Source organism: Gastrolobium bilobum, unplaced genomic scaffold, assembly GCF_033153095.1.
Source record: "Gastrolobium bilobum isolate Gb01-03AN ecotype WA unplaced genomic scaffold, APGP_CSIRO_Gbil_v1 utg36856, whole genome shotgun sequence".
In the NCBI taxonomy this organism is placed as follows: Eukaryota; Viridiplantae; Streptophyta; class Magnoliopsida; order Fabales; family Fabaceae; genus Gastrolobium; species Gastrolobium bilobum.
Genome location: NW_026896491.1, coordinates 164,390 through 181,107, shown reverse-complemented (window position 1 = coordinate 181,107; position 16,718 = coordinate 164,390). Strand labels below are relative to the sequence as shown.

At 33.7% G+C, this 16,718-nt stretch overlaps 1 protein-coding gene across 2 annotated transcripts; it reads right to left on the bottom strand.

The window, feature by feature from the left end:
* Positions 1–6,829: 6,829 nt before the first annotated feature.
* On the bottom strand, positions 6,830–14,948 carry LOC133300020 (serine/threonine-protein phosphatase PP2A catalytic subunit). 2 transcript variants are annotated; one of them, XM_061499507.1, is made up of 11 exons: positions 14,640–14,948; positions 11,911–11,967; positions 11,525–11,608; positions 10,658–10,729; positions 9,972–10,043; positions 9,486–9,526; positions 8,375–8,441; positions 7,923–8,114; positions 7,744–7,833; positions 7,552–7,659; positions 6,830–7,376 (listed from the first exon to the last, which is right to left on the bottom strand). In XM_061499507.1, the coding sequence occupies exons 1-11, from the start codon at positions 14,715–14,717 to the stop codon at positions 7,311–7,313; spliced, it is 927 nt and encodes a 308-aa protein (XP_061355491.1). In that variant the 5' UTR covers positions 14,718–14,948; the 3' UTR covers positions 6,830–7,310. The 2 variants fall into 2 exon arrangements, with proteins under 2 accessions (XP_061355491.1, XP_061355492.1); XM_061499508.1 differs by lacking the exons at positions 11,525–11,608; positions 11,911–11,967.
* Between the last annotated feature and the right edge of the window lie 1,770 nt (positions 14,949–16,718).

Below are 16,718 nucleotides of genomic sequence, written 5' to 3'. Positions count from 1 at the left end.
AGCTCAACACAGCCCCTCAAGTCTGACTCAAAGATGTGCACGAAAATAGCATCACAAAGGTTGGTTCTTTAACACAAAAGGTCACCACTTGGACCTCCAAAAACCAAAACCAAGCTTCTCTCAGCCCCAAACCACCAAGTCAGAACTAAAGCTTCCCCACACAGCCCCTCAAACTCAGAAAAGAAGTCTCTTTCTCACTTACAAGGATCACTCACACCAAGCCCAAGTGTTAAGATGAAGGAACAAGCACCAAAGGTGAATAGTTGCTCAAGAAATGGTGAAGAAGGCAAGGAAGGAGTGTTTTCTGGTCAGCCTCCAAGTTACTCATGCAACAATTCAGTTTTCTAGGGCTTTGTGCCCTTACAAAGGGTATTTAAAGCCCAAACATACTTAAACACACAGTATTAGTTTTAATTGCTACGCTAAGCATTTTAATCCCAAACTTTGGATTCTAAAACTACACATTTTTCCAAGAATTATCATATTTTTATTATATTTTACTGAGCACCTTTTCGGTACACGCTTTTCAAAGCCAGTACAGGTTTCTAGCACTAGTTCTCATTATTTGGACTTCAAACTCGTTTTAAAAGTCCTACATATTATTATAGTAATTATCATGCACTTATTATAATTTTTCGGAATACTTTTTCGGTACGCATTTATTCCGACTAGTAGAACCGGTATCTGCACTTTTCTTTCGAAAAGTGACTTTCAGCATTCTTAATCACTTACCATAATTATTAAAGCCTCTTAATAATTATTAGGGTCAATTATGGAATCATTTCCTATTTTCACATAATTAATTAATTAAATACCTTAATTAACGGTGCAGGTTCTTACAGATAGCGAACTTGGTGCGCGACGTGCCACAATCTTGTTTCCCGATCAGAATTAATGTACCAATCACCATAAAAAAAGAAGAAAAAAGGGCTATTTAATTAATGTACTAATCACAATTAATGTACCAAACTCCAATCACAATTAATATATCGATTACCAATCACAATTAATTTTGATCACAATTAACGTATCAATCACCAATCACAATTATTTTTGATTGATACATTAATTATTTGTGATACAATTATTACGAATTCGAACGATGTTTGTGAAAGATAAAATATGTCAAATGAGGTGTCACTGCGTAGATCTCGAAAAGTTATGTGAAATAAAATAAAAAATATCTGATTTGGATATCCGAATCAAAACTTATGGCCCTCCGAAGCGATTGGTGATTGATACATTAATTGTGATTGGTACAATCAAAAGTTAATCCTATTGGTACTTTAATTAAGATTGGTGATTGGTATATTAATTTTGATTGGTATATTAATTAAATAGTCATTTTTCTTCATTTTTTTATTGTGATTAGTACATTAATTCTGATCAGGTAATGAGATTGTGTCACATAGCTCACCAAGTTCGTAACCCCTAGTAGCGAACTTCGTCCATTCAGCTTTTCCTGCAAAAGTGTGCCACGTGTCACAAAATTATTGGCTATTAAGTTCGCGCTACCAGTCGTAGCGAACTTGGACACGTGGCAGACAGCTTTTCCTGTGAAAATATATAATGTGTAACGAAATCATTGGGTACCAAGTTCGCTACCAGTTGTAATGAACTTTAACACATGGCAGTCTAGTAAAAAATACTGTTCGCATGGCAGATTGAAAAAAATTGCAAAAAATGTGGTAATCTGGTCACTGTTCCTAATACTTAGATATAACAAAACCACCACACAAATGGATTTTTTAATGTGCTCCCGGTGCACAATTTTGTGGGTCCTCTTTTTTCAAAAAAGGAAAAAAAATCCCTTCCATTTAAGTCCTTTCTTTTTTCTCAAATTCCATCCGAATTCTTTTTCCCTCCAATTTTTGGATAAGAACCACCAAGTCCGGGACTACCAAAAAAAGCTCCACACAAACACCTTCCATCATTTGGCCCGAACATTTTTTAGATTTTCTTTTTCTCTTCTTTTTTTTCAGTCAGCTAAAAAAAAGAAATAAAATGACACTCGAGTTTTCAATTTAATTTTGGCTCACAATGTTTTTAAAATAGTTTTAATTAATTTTTAAAATATAAGTCTTGCACGAAAATTTGCCATTTTTAGTTGTTAAAGTGAGCTTTGACTAAGAAGTGAATTGTGTTTACCCTTACAAAACAAGAAATTAAGTTATTTAAATTTTAGGTCTTAAAAAAAGTTTGTTATTTTGACTTGAGTAACTTTTTTCTTTTTTGATACACGAAGAAAAGCTAAAAAAAAAAAAGGCAAAAAAATCAACCAACACCCTTAACTTAAGGAGTGGCTGAGGAGTCCGCAAGCAAAAGCAAGAGTAATCCAATAGGAGATTTTAAGAAAACAAAATTATCATCCATATACTGGCGGTCTAGCAAGAGGTTCGCCAGGTAGTTAGTGCAACAATTGGTCTCCCTCAACGTATGAATAAAGAAAACTTGCCAATTACTATTGATCATTGCTCGAATTCGAGTCACCAAATATGTCTCACGAGCTTTCTCGCCATGCCTAGTGAGCAACGCAACAACAAAGCTTGAGTCGCTTTCAATGATAAGTTTCCTGACACCGTTACTCCAAACTAGCTGGAGTCCTTTCAAAACACCCCACAGTTCTGCATTCCATGCTAAACAAGAACCAATTCAGTAAGGAAATCCACCTATCTAGCTACCATTTAAGTCTCGCAACATGCCACCACAAGCAGTGAACCCTAAATTGCCCCTAGAAGCTCTAATTGTATTTGATTTAATAAATTCTTCCAGAGGAAGAAGGCAAATAATAATACGCTAGATCGAAAGAGAGATGTCCTTTCCAAACGCATTGCACACTTGCTACGCATTATCAATCACAACGAGATGCGAGTGAAGAAAATGACATGTGAAACTGAATTACGCCACTGCCATATCATCCAACAACCAACAACAAAAAGTGTAGCCCATGGGATCGTACCTGTACTTTCCACCTTATGATTCCAGCTCCATTATTGGTGAGACAATAGCTTACCAAGGTGATGATCAGTAGCTAGTCTAGCCACTCAAGCATATCAGCCTTGAAAAAGATTTCCCTTTCTAAAGGAGGCAGAATAGTAACCCATATCTCTTTGATGATGGGATAATCCCTAACAGCATGCAGTAAGGTTTCTGCCTGTTCATTGCATATGGGGCATCGAGGATCCCTACTGGACCAGTAAGCACCCTATGCTTTGGTAGGTAATATGTTATGGGCTAACTTCCATTGAAAAATTTTCATCCGCTGAGGACTTTTCTAACCCCACAGGTTTTTTCAGAACGCACATGGAAAGTGGACATCATCCGTCGTGATCCCTAATAGAGATGTATAACAATTTTTTACTATGACTGGCCATATTTTCAAGTCTTCCAACCCAACGACCTGATCCATCATCCAAAGCAAGTGGCAAGCAACTCCAAATTTGCTGTATAGTATTTTCAGGTAGCCAAGTCCGAAGTAGCTCAACTTGCCAATTGTTGTTGTCATCCACGTAAACATTCACACATTTATGGGCTTCTTCTTCCCAGACTGGATTAATGAGTCCGTCAATCAAGGGCTAAAGTCCCTACACCCACCTATCCCTTCAGAAGGAAAATGAAGTATCATCTCCAATCTCCCGGATTACCTTATTTTCCAAAAGCAACCAAACTCGACAAAGAGCAAATCAAAGTCGGGAACAACCAGCCCTCTCAGTGAATGTAGAGATATCAACCCCGTCTTCCACGTATTTTCCCCTCAGGGAATCTTACCTACAAAAAGTCTGCTTCATTATGGAATTGTCATGCCAACTTTGAAACGAAAGCATCGTTCATAATTTTTAACCACTTCAGTCCTAGCCCCCCCCCCCCCCCAAACAAAAATAAATAAACAAACTCATTTGGTAATGTTAAAGTATCCCATCCAATCACATGATGCCTACGGGTAGTCTCACTTTCACGCCAGATAAATCCCCCCTGAATCTTTTCAATTTCATCATAGATGGCCATGGGGAGCTTACCATGTTGCATGTGAAAGTAAAGGATCGAAGAAAAGACGGATTGGGAAAGCGTAATCCTACCTGCTTGTAATAAAGTTTGTTGCTACCGACCCCAGCTTTGATTTAACTTTATCAATAATGTGCCCATAGTGTTGTTTGGTTGGGCACCCACATATCATCTATGCACCCAAATATCTCCCATCATTACACACATGTTTGAAGCCACATCTCTCAATTACGTGCTTAGCAAGTTGCTTTGACGTGTTCTTAGAGAAGAAGACACTAGTCTTCCGAACACTCAATTTTAATTCTGATATCTCCTCAAACAAATTGATGCATTTCAACATGATTTCCATCTAGGGAAGCGATGCCTCATCAAACAGAATTAGATCGTAAGCAAGCATTAGAACATTTGTGGTTTAAGTAAATTCTTTTAAGTTTTTATTTTTTTATTATTTTGTCTTATTAAATTTGGGATTTCTGAATTTGTATTTGCATAAATTAACTTATGAATTATTGTGTAACTTGAGTTTAATGACTATTACATATTTTAAATAACTTTTTTAACATATGTTTTACGAATATTTTATATTTTCTTTTCTTTCTATTAATTTTTTATAATGAATTAACCTGTTTAATTTATCTCATTAATCTAGGTGGTTTAAGCAGAGTTTATAATTTTTATAACATTTATTATCGTCAAATATACATTTTTATTATATATATATATATATATGAAAAAGTATTTCTACAGCCACTTTAGATAAGCTTATTTACAGCTACCCTTTTATAACTATGTTCTTTCGGGAGAACATAGTTATAACACTAAAGTTGCTTTTTTTTCTCTCTCTACGTGAGTAGACATGTTCTGAAAAGTAAATGAGAAGAGAAGAAAAAAACAACTTTAACGTTATAATTATGTTCTCCCGGGAGAACATAGTTATAAAGGATAGCTGTAGATAAGCTTATCTAAAGTGGCTGTAGAAATGTTTACCCCATATATATATATATATATATATATATGGATTCGCTTTTTCTACAGTCAACTTATCTACATTTAGCTCAAAACGACATCGTTTTAAGGCGAAAATCAAGGTATTTTTGTAATTTTAATTTATTTCAGGACTATAATAGTCTTTTTTATTATAAATTTTTAATTTTTCAACTCAAAACGACGTCGTTTTGGGAGCGAATGTAAATAACCTATCTAAGTTCACTTTAGAAACGTTAAAGCCTATATATATATAGAGAGGCAGGATATTCTTACACCAGTGTAAGAGTTAGAAATTTTACACTTAATCTTAATCATTGATCCACTTGTATCCAATGGCTCACATTACTAAAAAAATTTGAGCCCTTAAATATAAGTGGGATCAACGGACTAGATTGAGAGTGTAACTTACACGGTGTAAAATGATCCTGACCCATATATATATATATATATATATATATATATATATATATATATATATATATTATCAAATATACACCATATAGAGAAGGTAACAATTGCATGAACTTTCTTGGTGTATCCACATCCAATAAGTTTTTCATGTCCCATCTAGCACACATCTTGTTCAGATGCCATGGAATACTTCATGCAAAGTTGTTAGAAACTTCATATAATTATTACCTTCTTTTTGTATATGAACATGTGCTTCGGAATCATTTTCATTGCAGAGTATCCTTGATATGTGGAGGAGAGTCTGTTCATTTAAGTAGTCTTTTAGATATTATGTTGTGGTAAGATCTTCACTGATTAGCTTGATCTTTCTCTTAAAAAAAATGTTACGAGATTTCCATACATTCTCAACACAGTCCAACTACAAGAATTATAATTCAACCGTCACTTCAAGAATAAGTGTAAGAAATCTGTTGAATCAAATGCATCCTCTCATGACTAGCAAAGATCATTTGTAGACTTTAACAGTTTGCTATTTTGTGATTTACAGGTGTAGTCCTCATTAATATTGAACCGTAAGATCTCGGATGCAATAGAAGACAATGATTACAACAACTTGACAAAACGTGCCTAACAAGTTAAGAAACTGCTGATGTTACCTATAGCTTATAATAGATCTCTCCCGTGATTCATGAAATCTATGGTGTATATACTAAGTGAGAAGACGAATCAGCTCTTAGAACCAATTAGTAAGTAATAACATGTACTCCTTAATTATAATCAATCTCTCCCGTGATTCGGAAAATATTACTTTATCAATTGAACGGAGTTTAATTTTCTCATGTTGCATGAGAATTAAATTCTTCTCATGTTATAACTCAACTAGTAGTGGATCTCATATTTATTAAAAAATATGAAGAAAAAAAAATTATACGCAAATCAAAGGATCACAACATAAGAATTCAATTCTCACGAGAAAATATTTTTCCTTGAACTAATCTTTGATCAACTGTTCTTGTGCTTCTGCCAATCTCAGCATCATTCTCATACACTTAATTGCTAGAAAAAAGACTTGCCCACATCATTCGAGATCTCTAAAAAAGACCCTAAACAACGAATTAAAAATTGGGCCTATTATAAGTTATTTATTAATTTAGTAGAAAGAATGAACATTTACAAATATTCACAAGATAATATCAGAATTTGAATTCTCAAATCTCAAGAAAAAGAGACGTCCCTGTCGAATTTTTTATTAAGGCATAAAGATTGTTCGAAATTATGTTTCACTCGTTTTATTTACACTAAGACCCACATAATATAAATATCCCAATCAAACATGCAAATTGCCTTAAACTCGTCACAATTGCCAAATTTACTACATATTATGGGGAAATAAAAAACATGTAACTATGCATTTCAAGAAACAGCCAAACTTAATTAGTATTAATAAATATTTGTAAAAAATAAAATTCATTATAAGTAAGAGACAGAAAACAAGACTACCTATTAGAACATATTCTCACAAGACAGGTAAAAAATTATAAAACACCCATTGGAAGATAAGTTAAAGCATCATCCATATGCAGAAACCCATCCCCTAAACAATAACCCTAAATTTAGAAAAGAAAGGTCAAGAGAACTGCAAATAAATAGAAAAGGAAAAATTGGAGAAACATGAAAATTAATACATCGCATGTCGGAATGGTACACATGCCCACAATAGTATCGCCTGCTCCTCAGCTTCCTCTTGGAAAGATTCAAGTATAATTCAAGTAAATAACACATCCAGCGAAGCCTAACTTGGAAAACATAAGGATCAATTTGATGCCTGGCTCTGATTTTGACAAGTAGATGAGCTTGCATATTACTGCAGGGCACTAGTTGCTGGTAAAAGCAACTCAACCAAAGTTGTATCATAGGAAGTAATCAGGTGTTCTCCTGGTTACATCTGGCTCTCCCCTCCTTGGAGCTGGCTCAAACTGGAATTAAAAAGTTATTTAGACAGCTAATTTTATGTACCAAAGACTAAAATCAAGATTAAAAGTATTAAGAGTCAGAGATCCACTGTAATGCTTAGTAATTATCCAGCAAAAAAATAACTGCAGTAGCTTCTGTGAAAAGCAGTTAAGTAGGTAATAACAAATGAAGCTCAACCTGAATGAATGTGTGTCCTTTGCAGTCATCAACTTCAAGGATAGATGCCATGTTGCCACAGCGATAACAATAATTAGGTGCACTAAATATGGTAACCACCTTTTGATCCTGCAAGAAGGCACCACAAATCAGATATCAGCCATTCAACACCACGAATGAAAATGAAAAAACTAAATGAGATTAAGTACTTACATGACCCCAGTTATATCCTTCCATAACAAGCTGGTGAGCCCTAGCAATCAGCTTCAAGTTGTTGGTATGGTTAAATTGCTCAGATATGTCCTATAAAAGCAATATACATAAGCAATCAACCAAAACTAATGATGACCAGTGAAAAAGATAAAAGGTTGATGACCAACGAGCTAGAATACCTGGCCAAAGGTATATCCAGCACCTCTAGGAGAGATACCCCAACCACAACGATCATCCGGATCAGACCATAGAAGATCACACATGGGTCCCTCATGAGGAACTTCTTGTACACGATCAAAATTACGTATGTTATCAAGGGTTTCAATAGATGGGGACAACCCACCATGAAGACAAAATATTTCAGATTCAACCTTCAAAAGAGAAGAACATATCACTTCAGCAACATTAAATTATTGAAAACCTGGAAACCTCAGTGAAATATGTGAACTGCAACTAATTGGGCGGTATATCATGAAGTTCTTTTTTATAGGGAAATAAGAGATACAGGTAAACTAGACACAACTCAAAAGAAGCATAACAATTAAAATCTAACCAACATACAAATAACTCAAATCAGAGGCCAAAAAAATATCCTACAGTTCTTTCCAAAATAATATAATAGTATACTAACTAATGCTGTCAATGGAAAGTAGTCAAACAAATCAGTAAAGATCTTCCAAACATTAGCACTGCCATACCTGCAAATTAAATAAGAAGAATATTCATCTATACATGATTGTAGAACATTTAACGTCAACATCAACAACACCTTTGTCCCAAACTAGTTGGGGAAGAGGTTGATAAACGCAAATGAAACTATACAGGATTGCACAACTTCAAATAAATTTTGAAACGGAAAAAAAAAAAAAAAAAAAAAAAAAAGAGGATTAAAAATGAAATAAAAATAAAAATATCAAACAGAGAAGATGAAACATACCATGGAAAACAATTTAAAATAAAACAAACAGCCCAATGAGCAAAATAATAAGAATTTCAAATCAACTTTCATTAAAAAAATTGATTTCATACATTTTATAGTTGTATACAACTTTAACATAGGGTACTACAACGAGCATATTTATGATCTTTATTAAATCACATCTTAATGCTGAATATGCAAACAAAAACCAAGAAAAACAAACTAGCATCTACAGCACTAAAGTATAATCAATATCAGAACATAAATTTTAGGCATCAGTCATAAAATCAAGAAGCATGTCTTAGTAATTTAATTGCTAGCTAATACTTAATTCAGAAATGCTATGTTGCCTGTAAGTGATCCATGAATCAAATCTCAAAGCTTTTCAATCTTTGTTAAACCTAACTGCCAATGAAAAGCCATAGCAACTACAATGATGTAGCATTTCTTTTTTTCACTGATACTGCGAGAAAGTGGGTTGAATTAAAAGTCTCCATCCTATTTTAAAAAAGAAAAAGAAAAAACTCATACAAAAGGAAAAAAGAACTCTATCAACCATGGCGGCGCTACAAAAGAGTACCAACCAGAGAAGGAGAGAACAGCTTTTATTATTTAGTTCACATCACTAGAATTATTTAAATTAAATCCGAAACACATAACAATAGGAAAAGTATACACATTGATGATAGTACTAATAAGGAATAAAGGAGGAGCAATTCAAAATTTGCAAAATTGTGTCCAACTGAAGACAATGATGATCATATATATTCAAGGTATCATAAACAAAAACATCCAAAAAATAATGAATTTAGCAGGTACTTACTTCCGTAGGCACTCATCATAAAACCCATAAACTTGAGTAATCTGCAGCAGAATGCTAAGATCAGGCATTACCATTCAAAGCTAAAACATATAAAAACAACTAAACAAACTAGGAAATCTTATAGTTGCACTCAATACTACAGCCCAAAATCAATGGAATCATCTCTAAACAAACTAGGAAATCATATAGTTGTACTCAATAGTATAGCCCAAATTCAATGGAATCATCTTTAAAACGAGCATACTTTGGTCCTCGAAGAGGGAAGGTATCAATTGGGTTGGGTCCTTGATAGTACATAGCTTCCTTAATCTGGATATGTGTGGAAGCATTCAATTGGAGGCAATAGAAATTCAGGTAGTAAATTGATAAAAAAATTGTTGACAACTCAATTGATACCAACTGTGTCTTCAAAGACCAAAAAGGGTTTTAGTCTCATCTTTAATTTACTACTGGCAGAAAGGTCACATGATAAGAAACAGAACAAACCTGGCGACTTTCATGATTTCCCCTCAGAATAGTGATACGCTGACGATAACGCACTTTAAGGGCAACCAAAAGCTGCATTATGACATAATTAGCACAAAAAGTGTTACTTAAAAAGAAATACCATCTGGAACAAAAACAAAATGTGAATATCAACTTGTACCACAAAATCAGCTTGAATATCATAAACGACAACTCTACATGCTAATGTTAATTCCCATGCAGGTGTATTATTAAAGCATACCACCTGTTTTATAGAGATAATGCATTATTTACACATGCAACATAATCATAAACTCGCTTTTCTTATTGGATAGCATGCTCAATAACAACAAATAGATAAATTACATCAACACCTAATAATTGCCATAAACCCCAGACAGGCCACACTGCATGAACAATTGGTAATTCATCATTTTCAGCACATGCGTATGCCACAAAGAAAGGAATATTAGAATGAAGGTCCTGAAAACAGAAATTTTCAAGGCAACCAAGAAATGCTGATGAACTAAGAAAATTTTAACTCCGTTAAGCAGACATAAAACTACTGATACAAAATATACAAGTGAGATTTCACTAGAACACGATAACTAAATAATCCCACAACAGCTTATGAGAAAATAAAAACAATAAAATATATCAGTTTAAACTCACAAAAAGGAAAAAGTAAAGCATGATAGCTCATTTACCGTTACGGTTTCGACAGAATAATAGCCACGGTCAACATAATCTCCCATAAATAAGTAATTTGTATCTGGACACTACCAACAAAAAGTTGTAACCAGAAATGAGTAATCAACCATCAGGTGTCATATTTCAAATAGAAGCAACACAACATATATAAATAGAATGCTAATAAATAATGGCTCAACCAAGTAAAATCTAAAAATAAACACACAAGACATAAGTTCTAAAATTTGAAATGAGGTTAAAAAAGACCGAGAATGAGTATCTACAGCTTCTGATTGGCGATCAACGGTCAACACTCCAGGCTGTTTCTCAATTAAAATAAGACTTACTGTGTAACTGCATTAGAAATTCAGATCTAACTACATATGTTGTCATACGGACAAAAGATACTAAAAACACAGCCATGTTTTCTGGCCCAAATAGCCAGGAAAAGAAAAGAAAACTTCCTAACATAAATACTTTCAAACTTTCATGTTACAGGATACAGGACCTTAGCACTAATAGAAACCCAAGTAAAGACCCTTAATCCTATAAATCCAAATATAAATGTCTGTCTAATAAGTTTTACACAACAAGGGTAATTTGGAAAGAATTTTTTTTATTTATTGATGATATTAAATTTCCAAAATTGAATTCAACATCTAGCAATTAGAAGGACTCCATTGTCATGAAATTTTAAATAAAGAATTCCCCTCTACTATGAAATCATGAAATCAGTCATATCTTATTTCAAAATACCTCAATGAAGGTGCATATGATTTCCTGATTTTTCCAGTATTATTTAGTTCATACATCTAAAAATTATGTAGTTTTTGCCAATTTAGTAAATACATGTTGAATATAAAGCCTACTAAAACAAAAAGTACCTTTCCTCCAATGCGAAAAAGCTCTGCAAGATCATGAAATTGCCCATGAATATCACCACAAATTGTAACAGGACTTTTCACAGGCTGCAATTATTGACAAATGAAATAATCTGTTTAGGTTTTTCAGGCATTCAAAATAATCATAAGTTAAAGCCCAACAAATAAACTTATAAAACAAAGTCAACCATCATAAATGGAAAGCCAAGAACAGCCCAGAAAGGTAATGAGAGCTCCTCAACTGAGGATGGTCACAAATCCAAGGGGGGGAAGGTGCTTAATGCAGACGATGTTGGTCAGAGATTAAATCAAAGCATAACCCCCCCCCCCCAACTAAAAAGCAATAATATATAAAACATAAATAAATCTAAAACATTAGACAAGCATACCTGGACATTGCTCTCTTCCATTAAAATCTCCTTCGCCTTATCACACAAAACCCTTACCTGCATTGCATATAGAAGTGCAAATGTTAAATAAAAGTTGGATCACTGAACAAAAACAACCACACTATCTTGATGGCAAAAGGCTCCGTAGAAGGGGTGGAAAGGGAATCAAACAAAACACAAGATCACAAGTACAACAACCCTAGACTATCAAACTGCTTTTCCAGAATGTAGACTACAGTCTTCAAAGAAATTAGCAAATAAAGGAATAAAATTGAAAACTTAATTGCAAATTTTAATGTATTTTGTCTATCCCAACTAAGCTACGGCAACTATTTGACAGTGCGTTGTTCATAACCAAAACATACCAATCTAAACTGAAAAAAAATGAAAACTGAACATAACTGACTATATTGGGTTATGATTGGTTTTCTTTTCATGAAACAGATATATCTGTTTGGATTTTAGTTTTTGAACCAAACTCATTCAATTAATCAAGGTTGCATTCCCTTCATCTGATAGAGAGAAGGAAGAATGGAATCTGTTCCAGTGAAAGAAATAAAAGCAAGGGGAAAGATCGATGATATTATCAGGATTTTCTTTTAGCCAAATTGCTGTTAATTGGGCCAAATGAAAGAAAAAATGAATTAGGATCTGGATTTTGTACTTCAAAAAAAAGGTTTGGCCATAAACCAATTAGACCAAACAAAATGAAATTGATTGAGATTGGTCGGTTAGGTTTGGTTCATTTATCCAATCAGAAACAAATTGATAAGAACCAAACCAAGAACACCTGGGTAGCAAGGTGGTCAACGTCGTTATGTTCCTCGTGAGATCGCACGATCTTATGATCTTTTGTCCCACCAGCAGTCCCGTGAACTCTTGAAGATCATAGGATCATGGACTATCCCACCATCCCGCAAAAAACCCAAATTTGAATATCCACTGGACTCTGGAAGACCCGATTTTCAAGACCCATGTTGAAAGTTGAAACCCCCTTCATTTTTGGAACCCTAACCCACTGTTGTGCTGCTGCTGCATCCTTGTTTACTTTGGCTGAACCTGAAACCCCTTCTCTTCATTTTGAACCTCGTTGTGCCGAATTACTAGTCTCTTATGTTGTTGCTGTTTCAGGTAATTTTTAGCCTCTTCTCCTCTGTTGCTGCTGTTTCTGCTGATTTGGCCACTACTCCAATTCTTGGGTTCTGCTGCAGTACTGCTGATTCAGACTCTTCTCTTCTGTTCTTCTGCCGCTGTTCTGCTTCTCTATGTTGCTGGTTTTATACGTCTGTGGTTGTGAGTGAATATAATTTTGCATCATAAGTAAGATCTTACAATCCATGTTACAATCACACGGTTTACATGTTGCCCTTTCCCTTCCGATCCTAGGGAGGATCTCGATTTCGACTACCATGCTAGGTAGTAATTTTCTTTAATTCTTTACGCACCCACCCATCAAATACGATGACTGATATGAACCTTGGGAGAGCCTCACCCCAAAAGCTAGTCCAAGAGGTAGGAGAGCCCAAAGTCCATATAAACCCCACATTAGTCACCCATACAACCAATGTGGGACTCCAAGACCCATACCTTGAAGTAGGATTGTAACAATGACACAATGCATATAATCCAAGAAACAAAAAGAAAATATTTAATTTGGCTATTAAAGATGCTTTACAAGATTCACGGTACATGAATGTAGGGGTGATTATATATTTATTAACAAGTGCACTCAAGAAACCAGCTGTTTTTTATATTTCTTTCTGGCTTTGCTGGCACCTTCCATGTTTAAAGGAAACAAAAAAAAATTGTCGTTAAATGCGAGTTATTTTGGAAGTATCACAAAGAAGCCAAACCACAAATATCATGCAACATACAGTTGCCCTAACTCAGATTATAGTTTCAAAAAGCTCTAAACGTGTTCAAAACCAAATGTCAAACAACTAAAGTCAAAAGAGAAAACTAAGTGAGAGTCGTAAATCATAACTTTGAACCAAGCCAACAATACAGGTTGAACAAAGCCAACTCTCCTAACATTTTGTGATGAAAATAATGACAAAACGTGCCTTTTCTACTTCTTAGAAGCTTGAGATGCAACTCATATGTCTTAACTTGCGGAATTAACGGGAGCATTCATTTCCTAGCACTTATTCCCCTCCTCAATAAAGTTTGTCAAATTTAAGCAACAACCCAATCAGCCTGCTTCTAGTATAAGTCATAGAACTCAATCAAAAAAAAAAAAAACACCTCAGTAACACATGACACACAAGTATAAGGAAAGAAGTTATTTCCTCTTTTTCAAACAAACTTCACAGTCAATGTTAACAATCTAAAATATCTACTCCTTAAATGCAGAAATGACAACATTAATCATGGCAAATTGACTTAGGTCTGAAAGTGACAAGTTTCCACCAACCAAAATGATATGACATGCTCAAAATAAATTCAAAACCTACATTCACTGGAACGAATTCCGAAATCTGACGGAACATCCAAACAAACGCGCATTCTAGTCGCCATTCCAAATTCAAAAGAAGCCAGATTTCACGTAAGAGAAAGCGGTTCAATTTTCGCTACAAAAAGAACCAGATCGATGCGCAAAAGAAATTCTAGCTAGAGTAGAAGAACCAATTAAAAATTAGCGAGAGATTTTCCCGATCCGTGCGTCGCATTTCCGGAAAAACCAAAGGAAAATGCACAGAAAAATGAAGCGGTTTGGGAAATAAGATTACCTCTTGCTCGGACAAGGGTTTGCACTGCATGAGCTGAGAAATCTGCTCATCCAGGTTTCCATGTGAATTCGAATCCATGTTCAACCACTAGCCTTCCTTCTTGTTGTTGATCGATCAAAATCCTTCTCTGAATCGGTCGAAACCCTAGATCTCACTCGGAAAACCCTTTTTGCCTTTTTGAGTTGTTTGTTGTTTCCGAATTTGAGAGAGAGAGAGAGAGAGAGAGAGAGAAGGGTGAAGAGTGGTGGTGGTGAAGAAACCAAAGCGTTGGAGGGTTCGCTAGGCTCGTTTTGTTCGAGAACCACTCCTTTTTCGGGGCCAAGTGAAATTAATAATAATTGCAAATTTGCAATGCTAATCCTAAACATAAACAAAATTATATTTATTGGGCTTTCAAAGATGAGAAAAAAAATGCATTTGCATACCTGCACGATGAAATTGACACGTCAACATTTTCGGAGAGATTATATTTATAATTTTTTTATTTATAATTTTTTATAGTCATATTTTAATCGTTGATTTTCGTTAATTAATAATTAAGATTTTTGTAAATTAAATTTATTAATTAATTATTAATTCACAATAAATAACAACTATTGATTGACGGAAATCAATGATTAAAATATGATTGTAAGAGTTTGTAAATTATTTGAGTTGTAAATATAATCTCTTCCCAAAATTATTTTGTCAAAACGGAAAACAAAATATTGATATATATAAATTATTTAATTTGTTTTTCCTTTTAAGGAGAACCATCACTGAAAATGTCTGAAATGAATATTTAAAAATTGAATTCATTTTTTTACAATGAATGCAAATAAGTTATTTTTATTAAATTTAAAATAATATTATTTTAAAATATTTTTATAATTATAATTTATTCATTTATTCCAAGGTTATTATAATTTTTATAATTATAATTTTTTAATTTTTCAACGAGATAATATCGTTTTGGAAATAAATGCAGATAATTTATCTGCATTCACTGTATAAACATCTTAAAAATTCTTACCAAAATCACACCAGAAGGAAAAAATGAAAAGAAAGTGAAGTAGGTTATTTTGTTTCTATAAAATTTATAGTTATCAATGAACTCAATTGAAATGGAACCAATTAATGAAGGGTGTGAAATTGGAGGGAATTTATTGTGGACCGGAACCATCATTTTTTAGATAGTCCTTTAGTGTAAATGAGATGGTAAAATTAAAAAAGAAAAAAAATAGTAAGAGTAAAAAGGGAAAGAAAAAATTAGTGTTATGAGAGGGAGCACTAAATTATTAAGTAGTCCTAGAGCATAAAAAATATTTCGGTGAAATTGCAAGGCTAGTCCTCCATTAAATTACTTTATTTATTTTTTCAAAGTCATGATGAGAGTCATCAATGTAATAAACTCAATTAAAAAACTATGTTCATATATATTAATTTAAAAATAATTATATAATCATATCAAATATATCAACTTTACTTTAAACTCAATTATATAAATAGTTACTGTATGAAATAATGTCTTCAACGAGTATATTTTCGATACATTAGATAAATAATCATAAAAATATACCGAGTGATAAATACATGTGAATATTTAAGAACATTAACCATACTGTTCCTTTTTTATTCTTTTTGAATATAATATACCTGAATGTCATAGAATAAAAAAAAAATTAAATTGCCACGGCACCATAGTCGCTGAAGTAGTCAGCTATTATGAACAGGACACGTGTCACTTTCTCAATGACTAGAAGGCCTGGTTGCACCAAAATAACTGACTACCTAAGCGACTCTGGGTTGAATGAGCTGTGTGTCCAGCCATTAGAGATGTGTCACGTGTCCGGTCGATAGTAATTGACTATTTAGCAACTATGCTGTTGTGTCAATTTGAAAAAAAAAATTGACTCCACGATGTTCAGGTATACTATATTCAAAAAAGGAGAGTATCATCAATGTAGCTGAATATTTACGTCTTCAACAAATGCCTATCACGTCGCACTTTTAGCCAAAATAAAAATAAAAATTAGAAAGGTGCTATTTCACATAACGTATGCACGAATGGCTTGCAAGATATGTCAGAGAGAATAAGCA